General features: G+C 38.6%; 1 protein-coding gene across 2 annotated transcripts in view; it reads right to left on the bottom strand.

The window, feature by feature from the left end:
• The window catches only part of LOC111139440 (ribosomal protein S6 kinase A6), a 183,427-nt gene extending 172,340 nt beyond the window's left edge, over nt 1–11,087 (bottom strand). For both annotated transcript variants that reach the window (XM_022491688.1, XM_022491689.1), the window contains exon 1: nt 11,010–11,087. In XM_022491688.1, the coding sequence (XP_022347396.1) occupies nt 11,010–11,087 (78 nt within the window). The remainder of the gene's footprint in view (nt 1–11,009) is intronic.
• Between the last annotated feature and the right edge of the window lie 7,810 nt (nt 11,088–18,897).

Raw genomic sequence — 18,897 nt, 5'->3', positions numbered from 1 at the left:
GGCAAGCCAGAAAGAGCAGGCAAGACATATTCAGGGCACTAAATGAGAAGAACATGCATCCAAGAATACTTTATCCAGCAAGGCAGACATTCAGAATGGATGGAAAGATAAAGAGCTTCCAAGACCAGCAAGGTTCTGGCACTATGACTTGGTCCAAGCCAGCATTATGAGAAATATTAGGGGGGGGGGATTCTATAAAAGAAGAAAGAACCCAAGAGTGACATAGAACAGAAATTTACAGAGGCAATCTATAGAAACAAGACTTCACAGGCAAATAACACTTATCCATAAAACTTATCTTTCAATAATCACTCTCAATGTGAATGGCCCAAATCCTCCAATAAAATACACAGGGTTGCAGATTGGATAAAATGACAAGACCTGTCCATATGCTGTCTACAAGAGACAGGTTTGGAACCTAAAGATACAACCAGACTGAAAGTGAAAGGATGGAGAACCAACTTCCTTACCAACAGATCTCAAAACAAAGGTGGGGTAGCAATTCTCCTATCAGATAAATTAGATTTTAAGCTAAAGATTACAGTCAGAGATATAAAAGGAAACTACATCGTTCCTAAAACATCTATCCACTAAAAAGATCTAACAATTGTAAATATTTATGCCCCCAATATGGGAGCGACCAACCACATAAGCCAACTATTAATCAAAATAAAGAGTCACATTGATATGAATACATTAATTGAAGGGGATATTAACATGTTGCTCTCAGTAACAGACAGATCATCCAAGCAGAAAGTCAATAAAGAAACAAGAGCAATGAATGACACATTGGACCAGATGGACCTCATAGATATATACAGAACATTCCAACCTAAAACAATAGAATACTCATTCTTCTCAACTGCACATGGAACTTTCTCCAGAATAGACCACATACTGGGTCACAAATCAGAGCTCAACCAAAACCAAAAGATTGAGATTATTCCCTGCATATTCTCAGACCACAATGCTTTGAAACTGGAAATCAACCACAAGAAAAAGTTTGGAAGAAATTCAAACAATTGGAAGTTAAAGACCATCCTATGCAAGAATGTTTGGGTCAAACAGGAAATCAAAGAAGAACTTAAACTTAAATGAGAACGAAGACACACTGGTACAAAACCTCTGGGATACGGCAAAGGCAGTACTAAGGGGGAAATACATAGCCATCCAGGCCTCACCCAAAAAAACTGAAAAATCCCAAACACACCAGCACTCTTCACACCTTAAAGAACTGGAAAATCAACAACAAATTAAGCCAACTTCACACACAAGAAGGGAAATTATCAAGATTAGAGCAGAGATCAATGAGTTAGAAACTAGAGATACAGTAGAACACATCAACGAAACTAGAAGCTGGTTCTTTGAAAGAATCAATAAGATCAATCATCCACTGGCCAAACAAAAGAAAAGAGAGAGGATGCAAATTAATAACATTATGAATGAAAGGGGAGAGATCATGCCTAATACCATGGAAATAGAAACAATCATCAGAAATTATTATGAACAGCTATAAGCCAATAAGTTAAGCAACCTAGAAGAAATAGATGCATTCCTGGAAACCTATAAACTTCCAAGACTGAAACAGAAGAAACTGACAACCTGAATAGACCAATATCTAGTAATGAGATTGAAGCAGTGATCAAAAATCCCCCAAAAAACAAGAGTCCAGGACCTGCCAGATTCCCTGGGGAATTCTACCAAAAATTCAAAGAAGAAATAATACTTATTCTCCTGATTCTGTTTCAAAAGATAGAAACAGAAGGAAAACTTCCAGACTCTTTCTATGAAGCCAACATTACCCTGATCCCCAAACCAGACAAAGACCCCACCAAAAAGGAGAATTTCAGACCAATATCCCAGATGAATATAGATGCCAAGATTCTCAACAACATCCTAGCTAATAGGATCCAACAGTACATTAAAAAGATTATCGACCATGACCAGGTGGGATTTATATCTGAGATGCAAGAGTGGTTCAACATTCGCAAATCAATCGATGTGATAGAACGAATCAATAAGAGAAGAGAGAAGAACCACATGGTCCTCTCAATTGATTCAGATAAGCATTTGACAAGATATAACATTGTTCCTGATTAAAACCCTTCAAAGTGTAGGGATAGAGGGAACATTCCTCAACTTCATAAAATGTATCTATGAAAAACCCACATTATCATTCTCAATGGGGAAAACCTGAGAGCCATTCCTTTGAGATCAGGAACACAACAAGGATGCCCACTCTCGCCACTGTTGTTCAACATAGTACTAGAAGTCCTAGCAACAGCAATCAGACAACAAAAATAAATAAAAAGTATTCAAATTGGCAAAGAAGAAGTCAAACTCTCTCTCTTTGCAGATGTTATGATACTTTATATGGAAAACCCAAAAGACCCCACCCCCAAACTACTAGAACTCATACAGCAATTCAGTAATGTGGCAGGATACAAAATCAATGCACAGAAATCAGTAGCTTTCTTATCCACTAACAATAAAAATATAGAAAGGGAAATTAGAGAATCCATTCCATTTACTATAGCACCAAGAACCATAAGATACCTGGGAATAAACCTAACCAAAGAGGTAAAGGATCTGTACTCAAGGAACTACAGAACACTCATGAAAGAAATTGAAGATGACACAAAAAGATGGAAGAGCGTTCCATGCCCATGGATCAGAAGAATGAACATTGTTAAAATGTCTGTACTGCCCAGAGCAATCTATATTTTCAATGCCATCCTGACCAAATTCCACCGGCATTTTTCAAAGTGATGGAGCAAAGAATCCTAAAATTTGTATGGAATCAGAAGAGACCCTGAATCGCTAAGGAAATGTTGAAAAAGAAAAACAAAACTGGGGGCATCACGTTGCCTGATTTCAAGCTTTACTACAAAGCTGTGATCACCAAGACAGCATGGTACTGGCACAAAAATAGATACATAGACCAGTGAAAGAGAGTAGTGATCCCAGATATGGACCCTCAGCTCTATGGTCAAATAATCTTTGACAAAGCAGGAAAAAATACACAGTGGAAAAAAGTCTCTTCAATAAACTGTGCTGGGAAAATTGGACAGCTATGTATAGAAGAATGAAACTTGACCATACTCTTAAACCATAAACAAAGATAAACTCAAAATGGATAAAAGACCTCAACGTGAGACAGGAATCTACCAAAATCCTAAAGGAGAACATAGGCAGTAACCTCTTTGACATCGGCCACAGCAACTTCTTTCAAGACATTTCTCAAAAGGCAAAGGAAACAAAAGCAAAAATAAATTTTGGGGACTTCATCAAGATAAAAAGCTTCTGGGTTGCCTGGGTGGCTCAGTGGGTTAAGCCTCTGCCTTCAGCTCAGGTCACAATCTCAGGGTCCTGGGATCGAGCCCTCCATCGGGCTCTCTGTTCAGCAGGCAGCCTGCTTCCCCACCCCCTTGTCTGCCTCTCTGCCTACTTGTGATCTCTGTCTGTCAAATAAATAAATAAAATCTTAAAAAAAAATAAAATAAAAAGCTTCCGCACAGCAAAGGAAACAGTCCACAAAACAAGGAAGCAACCCACAGAATGGTAGAAGTTATTCACAAATGACATTAGAGACAAAGGGCTGATATCCAAGATCTATAAAGAACTCCTCAAACTCAATACTCAAAAAACAGATAATCACGTCAAAAAATGGGCAGAAGACATGGACAGACACTTCTCCAAAGAAGACATACAAATGGCTAACAGACACATGAAAAAATGTTCATCATCATTAGTCATCAGGGAGATTCAACTCAAAACCACATTGAGATACCACCTTACCCCAGTTAGAATGGCCAAAATCAGGCACCTGGGTGGCTCAGTGGGTTAAGCCTCTGCCTTCAGCTCAGGTCATGATCTCAGGGTCCTAGGATCTAGTCCCACATCGGGCTCTCTGCACAGCAGGGAGCCGGCTTCCCCCCTCTCTCTGCCTACCTCTCTGCCTACTTGTGATTTCTCTCTCTGTGTGTCAAATAAATAAAATCTTAAAAAAAAATCTCAAGTAGACAACCTAACCTTACACAGAAATGAGCTAGAAAAAGAAAAATGAATGAAGCCCAAAGCAAGCAGAAGGAGGGAAATAAAAATTAGAGCAGAAATAAATGATATAGCAACTAAGAAAACAATAAAACAGATCAAAGAAATCAGGAGCTAGTTCTTTTTAAAAATTAGTAATATTGATAAATGTCTAGTCAGACTTTATAAAAAAGAACAGAGAAAGGAACCAAATAAATAAAATTATAATTGACAGAAGAGAAATAATAAGAAACACCACAGAAAGACAATTAGAAGGGAATATTATGAAGAATTATATGCCAAAATTGGACAACGTGGAAGAAATGGTTAACTTCATAGAGACATATAAACTACCAAAACTGAAGCAGAAAGAAATAGAAAACTTGAACAGACCAATAACCAGCATAGAAATTCAATTAGTAATCAAAAATCTCCCAGCAAACAGAAATCCAGGACCCAACGGCTTCACAGGAATATTCTATCAAATGCTAAAAGAATCAATACCTATTCTTCTCAAGCTATCCCAAAAAATAGAAATGGAAGGAAAACTACCAAATTCATTCTATGAGACTGGCATTATCCTAATTCCTAAACCAAAGACTCCACTAAAAACTCCAGGCCAATATTCTTGATGAAAATGGTTGCAAAATTCTCAATAAAATACCAGCAAATTGAATCAAACAGTACACTAAAAGAATTATTCACCACAATGAAGTGGGATTTATTCCTGGACTGCAAGGATCATTCAATACTCATAAATTAATCAATGTGAGACACCACATTAATAAAAGAAATAAGAACCATATGATCCTTTCAATAGTAAAGGAAAAGCATTTGACAAAGTACAACATACATTCATGATAAAAACCCTCAAAAAAGTCAGGTTAGAGGGAACATAACATGATAAAGGTCATATATGAACAACTGAGAGCTCTTCCTCTATGGTCAGGAACAAGACAGGGATGTCTACTCTTACCACTGTTATTTAACATGTTACTAGAAATCCTATCCACAGCAATCAGACAACAAAAAGAAATAAAAAAGAATCCCACTTGGCAAAGAAGAATTCAAAATTTCACTACTTGCAAATGACATTATACTCTATACAGAAAACCTGAAAGACTCCAACAAAAAATTGCTAGAATGGATACAGGACTTCAGTGAAGTCACGGGAAACAAAACCAATATACAGCAAATTGTTGCATCTCTACACACCAATAATGAAGCACCAAAAAGAGAAATCAAGAAATCAATCCCACTCACAATTGCACCAAAAACCATAAGATGGCTAGGAGTAAACCTAACAAAAGAAGCAAAAGACCTGTACTCTGAAAACTATGAAACAGTGATGAAAGAAACCGAAGAGGACATAAAGAAATGGAAAAACATTCCATGCTCATGGGTTGAAAGAACAAACACTGTTAAAATGTCTATACTAGGCAAAGCAATCTACATATTTAATACAATCTTTATTGAAATACCAACATTTTTCACGGAGGGAGAATAAACAATCCTAAAATTTGTATGGAACCCCAAAAGACCCCGAATAGCCAACACAATCTTGGAAAAGGAAAGCAAAGCTGGAGGCATCACAATTTCAGACTTCAAGTCATATGACAAAGCTGTAGGGATCAAGACAGTATGGTACTGGCAAAAAAACAGACACAGATCAATGGGACAAAATAGAAAACCCCGAACTGAAGACACAACTACATAGTCAACTAATCTTTGACAAAGCAGGGAAGAATATCCAATGGTCAAAAGACTGTCTCTTCAACAAATGGGGTTGCAAAAACTGGGCAACATGCAGAAGAATGAAACTGTATCACTTACTTCCACCACATACAAAAATAAATTCAAAATGGATCAAAGACCTAATTGTGAGGCAGGCAACCTCTAAAATCCTAGAGGAGAACACAGGCTGTCCCCTATTTGACATCAGCTGTAGTAACTTCTTACTTAAATAAGTCTCCTGGGGCAAGGGAAACAGAAAAAAACAATTGGGATGTCATCAAAATAAAAAGCTCCTACACAGTGAAGGAAATAAGCAACAAAACTAAAAGGCAACCTAGGGAATGGGAGAAGATATCTGCAAATGGTGTACCTGATAAAGGGTTAGTATCTAAAATATATAAAGTACTTATAGGGGCACCTGGGTGGCTCAGTGGGTTAAGCCTCTGCCTTCGGCTCAGGTCATGGTCTCAGGGTCCTGGAATCTAGCCCTGCATCAGGCTCTCTGCTCTGCAGGGATCCTGTTTCCCCCTCTGTCTCTGCCTGCCTCTCCGCCTACTTGTGATCTCTCTTTCTATGTCAAATAAATAAATAAAATCTTTAAAAAATAAAAAAGAACTTGGGGGTGCCTGGGTGGCTCAGTGAGTTAAGCCTCTGCCTTCAGCTCAGGTCATGATCTCAGGGTCCTGGGATCAAGCCCCTGCATTGGGCTCTCTGCTCAGTGGGGAGCCTGCTTCCCCCCCTCTCTCTGCCTGCCTCTCTGCCTTCTTGTGATTTCTCTGTCAAATAAATAAATAAAAATATTTTTTTAAAAAAGAACTTATAAACCTAAATACCAAAAAAACAAATAATCCAGTTAAAAAATGAGCAGAAAACACGAATAGGCTTTTTTTTTATAAATAGACATTTTTGCAAAGAAGACATAGAGATGATCAACAGACACCCTGAAAAGATGCTCAACATCACTGATCATCAGGGAAATACAAATCAAAACCACAATGAGCTATGACCTCACACCACTCATAATGGCTAAAATTAACAACACAGGAAACAACAGATGTTGATGAGGTTGCACAGAAAGGGGAGCCCTCTCACACTGCTGGTGGGAATGCAAAGTGGTGCAGCCAGTCTGGAAAACAGTATGGAGGCTCCTGAAAAACTTAAAAATAGAACTACCCTAGGATCCAGCAATTACACTACCAGGTATTTACACAAAGGATACAAAAATACTAATTCAAAGGGATACATGAATCTTGATGTTTATAGCTGCATTATCTATAGGAGCCAAATTATGGAAACAGCCCAAGTATCCACTGAATGATGAATGGATAATATATATATGCATATATATGTAGATATATTATGATATTTCTCAGCTACAAAATATTATAAAATATAAAACATTATAAAAATATTTATCAGCCAAAAAAATATTTATCAGCTATAAAAAGAATTTGGAAGGACAAGGATGGAGCTAGAGAGTATTATGCTAAGTGAAATCAGTCAGATACCATATGATTTCACTCATATGTGCAATTTAAGAAACAAACAAATATGGAGGTAAAAAGGAGAGGAAAACCAAGAAACAGAATCTTAACTACTAATAATAAACTGATAAACTGTTTGAGAATAAACCGGAGGGACAGTGGGTGGAGCAACAGGTTAAATAGCTGATGGGGATTAAGGAAGGCACTTGGCATGAGCTCAGGGTGTTGCACGTAAGTGCTAAATCACTAAATTCTATACCTGAAACTAATATTACACTGAATGTTAAGTAATTGGAATGTAAGTAAAAATTTGGGAGAAAAATGAACAAATAAAAGTACCAATTACAATATAATTTGATGGGTTATAACATGCAATTTGAAAACTATAATCAATTCCTCCTTCAGGAAGCAAGTACTCTCTCACCAAAAAACAACGAACCAACCAACCAAATGTATACTGTAAGGCACAGAGCAGTAACTCATGAGAAGTTCACTTTACTATATCAGGCTGTTCTTTATAACCCTTACCCAGGAATACCCAATACCCAGTAACATCTCAAGTAACACCTCTTTCCTCAGCCTGACAAAATCCAGTCAAGAGCTAAAATCGTTTCTTCCTGTGGGGCGATGCTCTTTGAAGGCCCTATTCCTAGTATACCTAATCGAGACAGTTCCTGCAAGAGCTCTCACAGCCAAAGCCTCTTGCTTATCTTATTTCCTGCCCCCAGGAACCTTCTTCCCAGTAGCCAAAAGAACTCATATTCCTCCTTTTAAGGCCCATTTTCCATCTCTCACTGGAACCAAGCTAGTTCTTATTTCAAACCTCCAACACATTTCCCACAGGACAATTTTACAAACAGTGGTAAGGCTCTGCATCATAACTCCCTATTGTGTCTTGGTCTAAAAATGTAACTCTCAATAACTATGAGAAAGCACGTTCAGAGTCTCAAACAAATAATCCTCGTACTTCTGAATGATACTTCAGAGGTTAACAATTGCCCATGAAACAAGACAAGTATTAAGACAGATACTGAAAAAGACTCCACAGTATTTAATAGTGCACGTAATCTTTAATTTTACCAGGATTCAACACACACAAAAACTGATGGAAATTACTTTCTTTGACATTAAAGTTAACACATTCTCACTCACATTTTCTTTAAGGATTCCAACACATTTTCAAAAAACATATTCTACAATGAAAACACTCTTAGTCCTAAAAACTATCATGATTGGGGCTGCAAAGTTCATGCAGAAGTGTTAACATTTCTAAAGCCAATATCAACAAACACATAATTAAAAGTCAGTTGGAGAAAGACAAATCTATGATTTCACTCACATGTGGAATTTAAGAAACAAAACAGATGAACATAGGGGAAGGGAAGGAAAAGTAAAATAAGACGAAATCACACAGGGAGACAAACCATAAGAGACTCTAAACTATAGGAAACAAACTGAGGGTTGCTGGAGGGGAGGTGGATAGGGGGATGGGGTAACTGGGTGATGGGCGATTAAAATGGAAGGCAGTTGACGTAAGGTACACTATTATATGCAATGATGAATCACTAAATTCTAACTCTGAAATTAATAATACACCAAATGTTAATTAAGTTGGATTGAAATAAAAAATTTTTAAAAAAAGTAAGTAAGTCTGGGAGGGGGCGCCTGGGTGGCTCAGTTGGTTGAATGTCTGCCTCTTGGTTTTGGCTCAGGTCATGATCTCCCGGTCATGAGATAGCTCCAAGCCGGGCTCCCTGCTCAGCAAGAAATCTACTTGAGATTTGTTCCCTCTGCCCAGTTGTGGCTTGTGCTCAAGTGTGCTCTCTCTCTCTCAAATAAATCTTTAAAAAACTTTAAAAATATAGTCTGAGCAGTAAAACTGTTTCCTTCTTGTGAAAAGAAAACTTATAAACTAATAACAGAAAGAACCTCTTTTACATGTTAAATAGGTCTGTTCAGATTTTCACCTAGAATATTTTTAAGTAAGTCACTTGAAGCATCATAGTCAAATCTCGTTGATCATAACTGTTTCAGACGAAGGCAGCAGCAATATCATGTTCTCCACATTAACTGTCACCATTTGTTTTACAAGATTTAAGAATTTCCATTTGAGTATTTTTCTGAATTGATGAGTTAGAGAGACGCATTGTTAAATCTCTATAATACCTAAAATATACTGCAAACAATAAAACACCCTATGTGGTAATTATGATTCAAAACATTTCTCCATTCAAATTTAACAAAAATAATAAAATAGAAAGCATGTAAAAGGCTCTCCATCTCTCACCCCATCCTTATATACAAGCATGTAACTGTTTTTATATACAGATATGTGAAACTATATGTTAACCAATTACATATGTGAATAAAATAAAATTCCTCTCCCTCCGAATGGTCTTGCTAGAAAATTCTTGCAAGTATGAAACATCCCTATATTCCAGGAAGAAATTTAGCTTTCTTCACTTATCCCGTTCTTAGATGTAGAATATTAAAATACATTTTAGAACTGCTTAGTTTACTAGTAAAATATTTACTACAGTGGAGTGGATTCAACTTTAGACTCCTTCTGAATTTTTTCTATTACATTTCTTATTAAATGTTATCCTGGCATGGAATTTTAACCCCAATTTAGTTGAACATTGAAAAGAAAAAAGAATGTTTTTTTAAAGATGGAGCAAGTACTTGAACACAAATTAGCATCTTGAGAGGTGGAGAACTGTGATTGCCAGTCCTACCTCAAAATGCCAATCAGTTTGGCATTCAGACTTTTTATGAGGTCTACTGTGGCCTCTTAAGCTCTTAAGCTGTCCATCCATTAAGTTATCAAAAAAAGGATCTGACTTTCCCAAAAGGCTCATTTTCAGAGTTTAAATGTTGCCCGCTTCTAACAACAACAGCAATAACACTAAAAACAATACCTGTGCACACCTAAGTTTTCACTGCACAGCTGACCTAAGTCCAACCAGAACAATCTCAGAAGAGCGGGAAGAGAGGAAAACCAAAATAGTCTGGTTGAACCTCAAAGTCTTCCAAAGATTCATCTTGTAAGGGCTAGGGTTTACTGTGTTTTCTTTTACCGACCAACGGGGGCGGGCGGGAACAGCAGTTGGGGAAAGAACAGGAGGAAGAGGGTGGTAGAATTGAGGAGACCCCAGAACACCACCTTAATGTCAACAAAGAAACCTGGGCGCCAGTTAATCTCCGCTGGGGTTGTTACAAAACCCACAACATGTCATGGAAAAACTAGAAAACTAAGTAAGGAGCACACATCCCTATAAGCCAATGTCCCCAGAGTTACTCTGTCACCTAGGTGTGTTTTTGGTGCGCTAGGTTCCAAAAGCGCCCGGGTTCAACAGCTAGCTGGAGTCAGCCCTGTCCGCAAAAGTGGTCCAAGAGAGCAAACCTGGCGCAGCAGAGAAAGGAATGTGCTGAGCACCGCGCAGCACCTGGCGCGTTCCCCAGTCTCACTTCAGGTCTCAGAGTGAAGGAACTTACATCACAGTTCCAGTGTGGCCCGAGAGGCAGGAGCTCCTTCTGAGACCGAGGCCGGACCCAGGCGGCTCCGACTCCCCACGCCCCAGACCGCTGTCTCCCGAGCGAAAGCACAGTTGGGACAGCGCGTGCTTCGCCGCCCGGCAGCCTCCGGAGAGCAGGCCTGGGCACCCCGCCCGTCAGCCCCACGACCCTCTCCGTCCGGCCTCCAGCCAGGGTCCTGAGGGAAGGAGGGGAGTGGCTCCAGCCCTTGGCCACCGCACTAACCTTGCCGCTGCTCGCGCCGCCTCGGAAAACCTCCATTTCTTGATTCCAGAGCTCGTCCTGAGGCGAGAACGGTAGCATCGCCCCTTCAGCACTTGAGCAGGAGCTGCCAGCGACTGGCGCAGCCGCGCATCCCGTCCTTGGAGCTGGCCAGCCGCCGCCACCACCCGCGGAACCCCCAGCCCCTCCTTCAGCAACCGCTGCCCTGGCTGCAGGATGCCCTCAGCGGCTGGGAGAGGAGGATCGCCTCCGCGGGCATCTGCTCCCCTTAGACGAGAAAACTGTGCTGCCGCGCGGAGGGTTCCGCACGGCTGGTGCTCACACTACCGCCCGCGCGACTGTGGTTCGACGTTACCCCCGTCCCCCACCCGGTCTCCGAGGGCTCCCTCCGCGTACCCAGCTCCGTCAAAATGGCGGCAGCGGCGGCGTTACCTGTGCAGCGCCCGGAACCCCCCCTCCCTGCCCCGCGGCGGCAGCACTGGAGCGTCACCCGAACGTCAATGGAGATTCCCCAGCCTGGGTTGAAGGCGGGGGGGGGGGGAGCGGGGTGAACACGGAGAACCGCGTGGTTGGGGATTGTGTGAAAGAGGAGGAGAACGCGCAGGGCGAGGGGGCGGGAGAGGAGTAGTAAAAGGCACTGCTCGCGCTGCGGTAAACCTGCCCACTACACAGAGCATGCGCATCGCCTTCACACATGCTCAGCGGGCCCTCTCAAGTCTGCGAAGCCGGCTTGCAGGCGGGAAGATTCCCAAAACGACTGTGGCAACGGGGAGACGCTCTATAGCGTTGGAGGAGTCAGTGTCAGGGGAGGACTCCAGGAATATCTGCTTGCAGGGCTCACAAAAGCAGGTGTCCTATACACCGAGCCACACCCATTTGTGCATAGTGATGAGTAGTGGGGCGGGGATTTCAGTCCAGTGTACATTGGGTTTCTAAAAGCTGGAAGCAGGAAGAAAATGCATTTAAAACAAACTAGTACACATGAACTCCCTAACTCTTCCAGCCCCATCCCTCTCAGTATTTCCAAAGTACTGGTGACACGCAGTGTTTCTAGTGTTCACACACACATGCACACAAATGTGCCACGTTTTGGACTCTGCTTGTGACACTGAAGGCAGAATGTATGAAGCTAATTTCACCCTCCACCCCGCTCTGAAGGTATTGGGCCTGTAGTGAAAGTAATAATCATTTTTCTGTCTTCTTCCAGTAGAATCTGTACTGCCTTCCTACTCCGAGCCACTCACTGTAGTAGGAGCTAGTGATAAAACTGAGATAAATACAGTCTCATAGTAGAAGGTGCATGGAGCTATAAACTGAAAATTTGCATGTGCACACACTTGCACAAATTCCTGTTTGGCTGAACTGGCAGCGTTCTTAAATAAGGCCCACCATTTTGAGCATTGGATCTCATCCCCTCTTGCAGCTCAAAGACTCTGTTCTGCAATTCTCCATTACCACTCCCTTAGAATCAGATAACTTTGTTCCTCTACTGGACCGTTCCCATCACCCAAAAGGCATTGTTACTGACCTTAACTTGCTGAACCACTCATTCGCATTTGATGCAGTTCATGATTCCTTTTTTTTTAATGACTCCCTCTTTATTTAAACATTTTCTTCACTTGTTCTCCAGAACAAAACTGTTCATTTTCCTCCTACATTATTGGCCATTTCTTCCCAGTGCCCTTTGCTGGACAATCCCTCATTTCCCCAGTCTCTAGAAGTAGAAACTTCGGGGTTCCATTCTCCACCTCTATCTTTCCCAACAGCCTAGGTATTTCCATAACGCATCCAGTTCCATGGCTTGAAATATCACCTGTTTGCTGAAAGCTCAAATTTTATTACCAGCCACAAACTCTTGAAGTCAAGACTTGTACATGCAACTGCCTATTTTACTCAGATCTAATAGGTATCTCAAACTCAATCTATTCAAAACTGAGTTCTTGATTCAACCCCAACCAATGTGCTCCTTGTCTGGACTTCTCCAGGCAATTAATGACCTCTACCATCCACCTAGCTTGCTGCTGAAATGTCACTTCAGCGTGCTTCTATGACTGTCCTTTCTACAACACAATCCCCATAACTCTCTAACTTCTCCCTGCTTTTTCTTCATAACGGCAATCAACATATGGTCTATATTTGTTTAATTATTCCCATAAGTAAATGTTCCAGAGAGTATGCCAGCACCTAGCATACTCTCGGGAACAAAATGGAGCTCAGTAAATATTTGCTGAATGAATTAATATGTTCTTTGTTATTATTGTTTTGTGCATTTGATAAATACACCACATCAACTATATCAAGAATCTTCCTCACTGTGAATGTATTTCTTTTTTTTTTCTTTTTCCAAATTTTTATTTAAATTCCAGTAGTTAACATACAGTGTAACATTAGTTTCAGGTGCAGAATTTCATGATGCATCACTTACATACAACACCCAATGCTCATCCCAGCAAGGGCCCTCCTTAATACCCATCACCTATTAACCCATCCTCTCCTCCAGTAGCCCTCCATCTGTTCTCTATAGTTGAGAATCTGTTCTTCATTTGCCTCTTTCTCCCCTATGTTCATTTGCTTTTTTTTTTTAATTCCACATATGAATGAAATCATGTGGTATCTGTCTTTCTCTGACTGTCTTATTTCACCTACCATTATACTCTCTAGTTCCATCCATGTTGTTGCAGATGGCAAGATTTCCATTCTCTTTATGGCTGAGAAATATTCCACTATGAATGTACTTGTTTCTAAATTAAATTTAGACTTCATAAATGTTCATTCTACATTCTTCTTAGCTTACAAACATGCATACATCTCTCTCATTTAAAAAAATCAAAACCCTTCCCTCAACTTAAGGATTTTAATAAGTTCCTCTTTCTCAGTTCTTTCAGTTAACATGTCCCTTGATGTCTATCTCAAATATTTTATTTATTTATTTGACAGAGAGACACAGCGAGAGAGGGAACACAAGCAGGGGGAGTAGGAGAGGGAGAACTGGGCTTCCTGCTGAGCAGGGAGCCCGTGTGGGGTTCGATCCCAGGACCCTGGGATCATGACCTGAGCTGAAGGCAGATGCTTCACAACTGAGCCACCCAGGCACCCCAGTCTCAAATATTTTTTAAATATCTGCTTCATCCCCCCACCCCACTGTCATTGCCTCAGTTTACCTCATAGAATATGAACTAGTGATACTAACGATTCCTCTTATTTTGTCTTTCTCACTCTAAATTTATACTCCTTCTCCAGTCCATCTTCCTCTCTAGCAGCCCAGGAATTAAAATTCCTCAATGATACTCCATCATCTCTACTAAAATATCCATACTTGTTAGCTTTGATTGCAAATGTTCTCACCAACTGGCCTCTATCTTTCCAGCTTCATCTACCACCTCATATTCCAGTAAGATCTATGCACATCTTATTGTATCTTCCCTATCCTACTCTTCCTAAGCAACTTATTTTTAATAGCGGTCATTAATAACGACTATTTACTGAGAGCCCACTATGCTCCAAGCATATGCTCTTCATGAATTCATTTAGCCCTTATAACAATTTGTAAAAATGTATATTATCTGTATTTTGCAGATGAGGAAACTGACCCTAGAAAAGGTTCAGTGATTTTACCAAGATCTCACAGATATTAAATGGAAATTCTAGAATTAAAACTACTTCTGCCTGATGCCAAAACTTCTAAACCACTGTTCTGTGAAAGCCCTCTGATATTACCCTCCCCTCTCCATACCCTCCTTACACTCATCTCTGGGGAAAATTAGCCACCCATTTCTCTTTACTTCCATAAAATATTTTCCATATCCTTATTTCAACACTTCTTTAATTTTCTTTACTAACAAACTTTGAGATTTTGATGTTAGTGAATTAACTTATTAAGATCTATGCACAGCATATGTCTGGTGCTCAATATGTTGGATGGACAAAAAATATTTTTCTACTCTAGCCAGACACTGTGTTAAAGCTGTGGGCTAATATAAAAATGTATGACAGTACTTAACTCTGCAGACTTTGATGCTTATTTGCTCTGTGTTGATTCCCTTTAACAAAGGCATAGTGTCTGATTTTAAGTTACTAGTGACCAGGACCTAATATACACAATTTTGACAAGCTCAGAGGTCCTTAGATTCTTGGTGAAAAACATGATGACTTTCTTCAGCACGAAGACAGGTATTAAGGAAGACTCAAGTTTCAGTCTTCTGCAAAATATACATAACAGAGATTCTTGCTTTCTCTTTAGTCTTTAGGAAAATTTTAGCCTGAAATTTTCTGTATGCCTATGTATCTCTGGATTTCCAATTATTGGAGCATGACATTAGAAGTTTACACAAGATTTAGTAATATTTTGGTGGCTCTGGAGCTAGGATGTACTATACTCGTTTCTATATAATACATTGTTCATTACAAAAGGTAATGAGTTGGGCTCCACCATCATTAGGAACATGTGTCCTGAATATTTTCAGGACTAAGGAAAAGGTACACTTAAACGCTCAAAGTGAATTATTTACCCTGTGATAAATGACATACATTGGATTACCAGGGTCAAATGTGAAAATAAATGGTCATGTAATTTAACTGAATAAAGTTAACTGACCCATATGGAGATAAAAACCTTCTTGACCCCACTAAAGGGGTGTAAAATATGAACTAAGATCTTTTGATCAGCAGATCACAGACCACCCACAGATTCTACACTATGGTTTTGATTTCTAAACTGTAGCATTTACAAAGTAATGCTTATATAGGGTATAATTATAGAAAGAGCCACTTAATCACTCAGTATTCTATGCTTATTTGCCCAAAGTTCATAACCCAAATAGCTGGAAAATGGTGAGCCAACAAAGAACATAAAAGCACTATCAGGAAAATATTCAAACATTTTATTTTGAAGGTATTCAGACATAAATTATAAAAATGGAGTCATGTACACAAATAGGAAAGTTTAAAGTGTTTAACTTTTAATAAATATTTATAATCTTTAGATAATTCCTTAGGAGTGCCAGAGAACTTTCATTCTCTATAAATAATAAATAACTTAAGGCCTTCTACAAATCAATTTCAAAAGGGAAGCAAATCATACTTATCAAATGTAAGCTCATTATTCTCTTTTTGTTGAAATTAATGAGATTAAACAATAAATAAATGATAAATATGATCATAGTTTAATAGTTGTTCTTCTTTGGACAGTAACAAATTTTATAGTACCATGAAAAGTGAAATCCCTTAATAATACTAGAGATTAGGAAGAGTACTAACCATCATTTGTAGTCTAACTCAAGATATTTATGAAAGGTATTTACACTTCATGATTTAGCTTCAGCTCATTAAATTGTTATAATGGTATAGGTTACAAAGGCATTCCACTGTATCACATATAAGGAAAATATAAAGCAGTAAAATTTATTTTCTTTTTATTTCTAAATCTCTTCAAACATGTCAACATATTTGGTTATAATGCTATTTTCTGGGGTGGGGGGAACCATTGATCTTACTAGTGGGTTTGCCAAGATGACGGAATGACAGGAAATGAATTCCAAGGTTGATGTAAATAAATATTATAAGCAATCATAGTTGACAAAATGGATACATTTTTATAAGCCAAAGGAATATGCCACTTGTAAAGGCAATCTGGCTGCTAATGTCCTTTACAGCATTGTTCACAAAAGTCAAGTTAGCTGATTTGACAAGTTATTTGATATTTCTTCACTAACTCACAATTTTCCACTGGGTCCCTAACAAATCTTGGAACCTTGTTGAGGAGAGTTCCTTCTGAGATAAGGTGAGCATTCACAGGTTAAGAATATGGGAGTAGCTACATGACCCACACAAACTTCAAACATGCTCACACGCTCATAAATCTGTAAAGCAGTTAAAATATATAAATGTGTGCAACTACCAATTTAATTACCTTCAGAATGTCCTTTGCATATAATTCACAAAATTGTTTTCACCTACAATAAAATATGTGAAGTAATGATAAAAGGTTTCCCTTGGCCCATCCATACCTGCTTACTAGATTCTCCATGTATTTAAGGTTTCTAAATAAAATTTATATTAAGCTGAACCAGATAATTTTAAGCTTACCATCATGGTCTTATTAACAGCACAGTCTTAAGTCACTGGTAAGTATGCATCAGAATTTTCTGCAGGGCTTTGTCAAAACACAGATTGCTGACCTCTAGTGTTTCTAATTCAATAAATTGCGGGTAGGAAACTGAGTGTTTGCATTTCTACCAAGTTCCCAGGTATTCTTCTGATGCTGTTTTGGGGACTGCACTTTGAGAACAACTGCTATTTAATTTACAATTAGCCAAAGTAAGAGACAGATATTTTAGAGTAATTTTGTCCAAAAAGCCTAAATAATTCATTTGAATTTCAGAACTTTTGAACTCATATGACATATGAATAGAGACTTGGAAAGTAAATGTAAATTTAAATTTAATGTAAATTTCCAAAGGAGAACCTATAGAAGTTACAAACCTTATTGAGACATTTTAAGACCATATAAAAACATTTGGCATGTTAATAACAGTGTACAGAGTTGAATATAATAAAAAGTGGCTTTTGTCTGATGCCCTGTTTTAGTAGTCAAGTAGGAAAATGGGCAAATTTTAAGGTGGCTATGGAAGAAAAGGATCCAGCCAACTTCAGTAGATGGGATGTAGTACCCTGGATAGCTCCTTGGAAGAGTTGCTGGTTTGAGTCTAAGCCTGATCTTACCTGAGTAAGCCTCTTCTCTACTTAGCACCCCACTTCTTGTTAGAATTCTGAATGTTCAAGGAGGCCACATATTTGAATAATGTTTGGTCCCTAGGAACTAGGGACTTGTTTAAATTTCCTAAGTAATATTTGGCCTCCCTATAAGATGAAGTAACAAAGACAGCCATAATCCCAAGGGTCTATGTAAGGGTCTAGACATATGTAGATAAAACAAGACAGTTCAAACTAAGAATTGGGTTTCATCCTGAAATTAAGAATCATTTTCATTATTTCCTTCCTGTATTTAGTGAGTCAGAGTTCATTTCACTCCTAAATTATTTATTGAACTGACCTAAAATGTAGTCTCAACAGATTTTCAAAGTGAACACAATACAAAATGGTCTTACAACTTCTTAACATGTTCCTAGAAAACACAGCCTATATAAACACTGGAAGTTCTTAAAGGCAACACAGCATCTACCTAACTTCTCTGCTTTTTACAACTTCTAGTATATTTAAATAGAAATTTAATGAAAGCAAGATTAAAACCTATTTTAAACAAAAAATTGTGCATGCTTAATGTGTGCAATATGATTTGGTATATATACATATATATGTGTGTGTGTATATACATATATATATATATATAAAAGATTACTGTAGCCAAGCTGATTAACATATCATTTCCTCACAGTTACCAATTTTTTGTGTTATGAGAGCACCTGAAATGTATTCTTTTGGCAAATTTCCAGTATTAAATATAGTATTATTAACAATAGTCATCATGCTGTAGATAATCCCTAGATTTATGCATCCTTTATAACTGTATCTTTGCGTTCTTCACTCAGTATCTCCCTATTTCTTTTGCCTCCTTGTCCTTGGTAACTACCATTCTACTTTCTACTTCTTTGTATTAGACTTTTTAGATTCCACATGTAAGAACACCCGGTATTTTTCTTTTGTGTCTGGCTTATTTCACTTAGCACAATTTCCTCCAACTTTATCTATGTCAAAACAAATAGCAGGATTTCCTTCTTTTTCATAATTAGATAATATTTCAAATATCCCATTTTCTTTATTCATTCACTAATTGACAGGCTATTTCTATGTTTTGGTTATTATGAATAATGCTGCAATGAATATGGGAATGCAGATATCTCTTCAAAGTACTGAATTCACTTCTTTTGGGTAT

This window comes from Enhydra lutris, unplaced genomic scaffold (assembly GCF_002288905.1).
Source record: "Enhydra lutris kenyoni isolate GAN:26980312 unplaced genomic scaffold, ASM228890v2 scaffoldscaffold107, whole genome shotgun sequence".
NCBI classification, from domain to species: Eukaryota; Metazoa; Chordata; class Mammalia; order Carnivora; family Mustelidae; genus Enhydra; species Enhydra lutris.
This window is presented reverse-complemented; position numbering and strand designations above follow the sequence as displayed.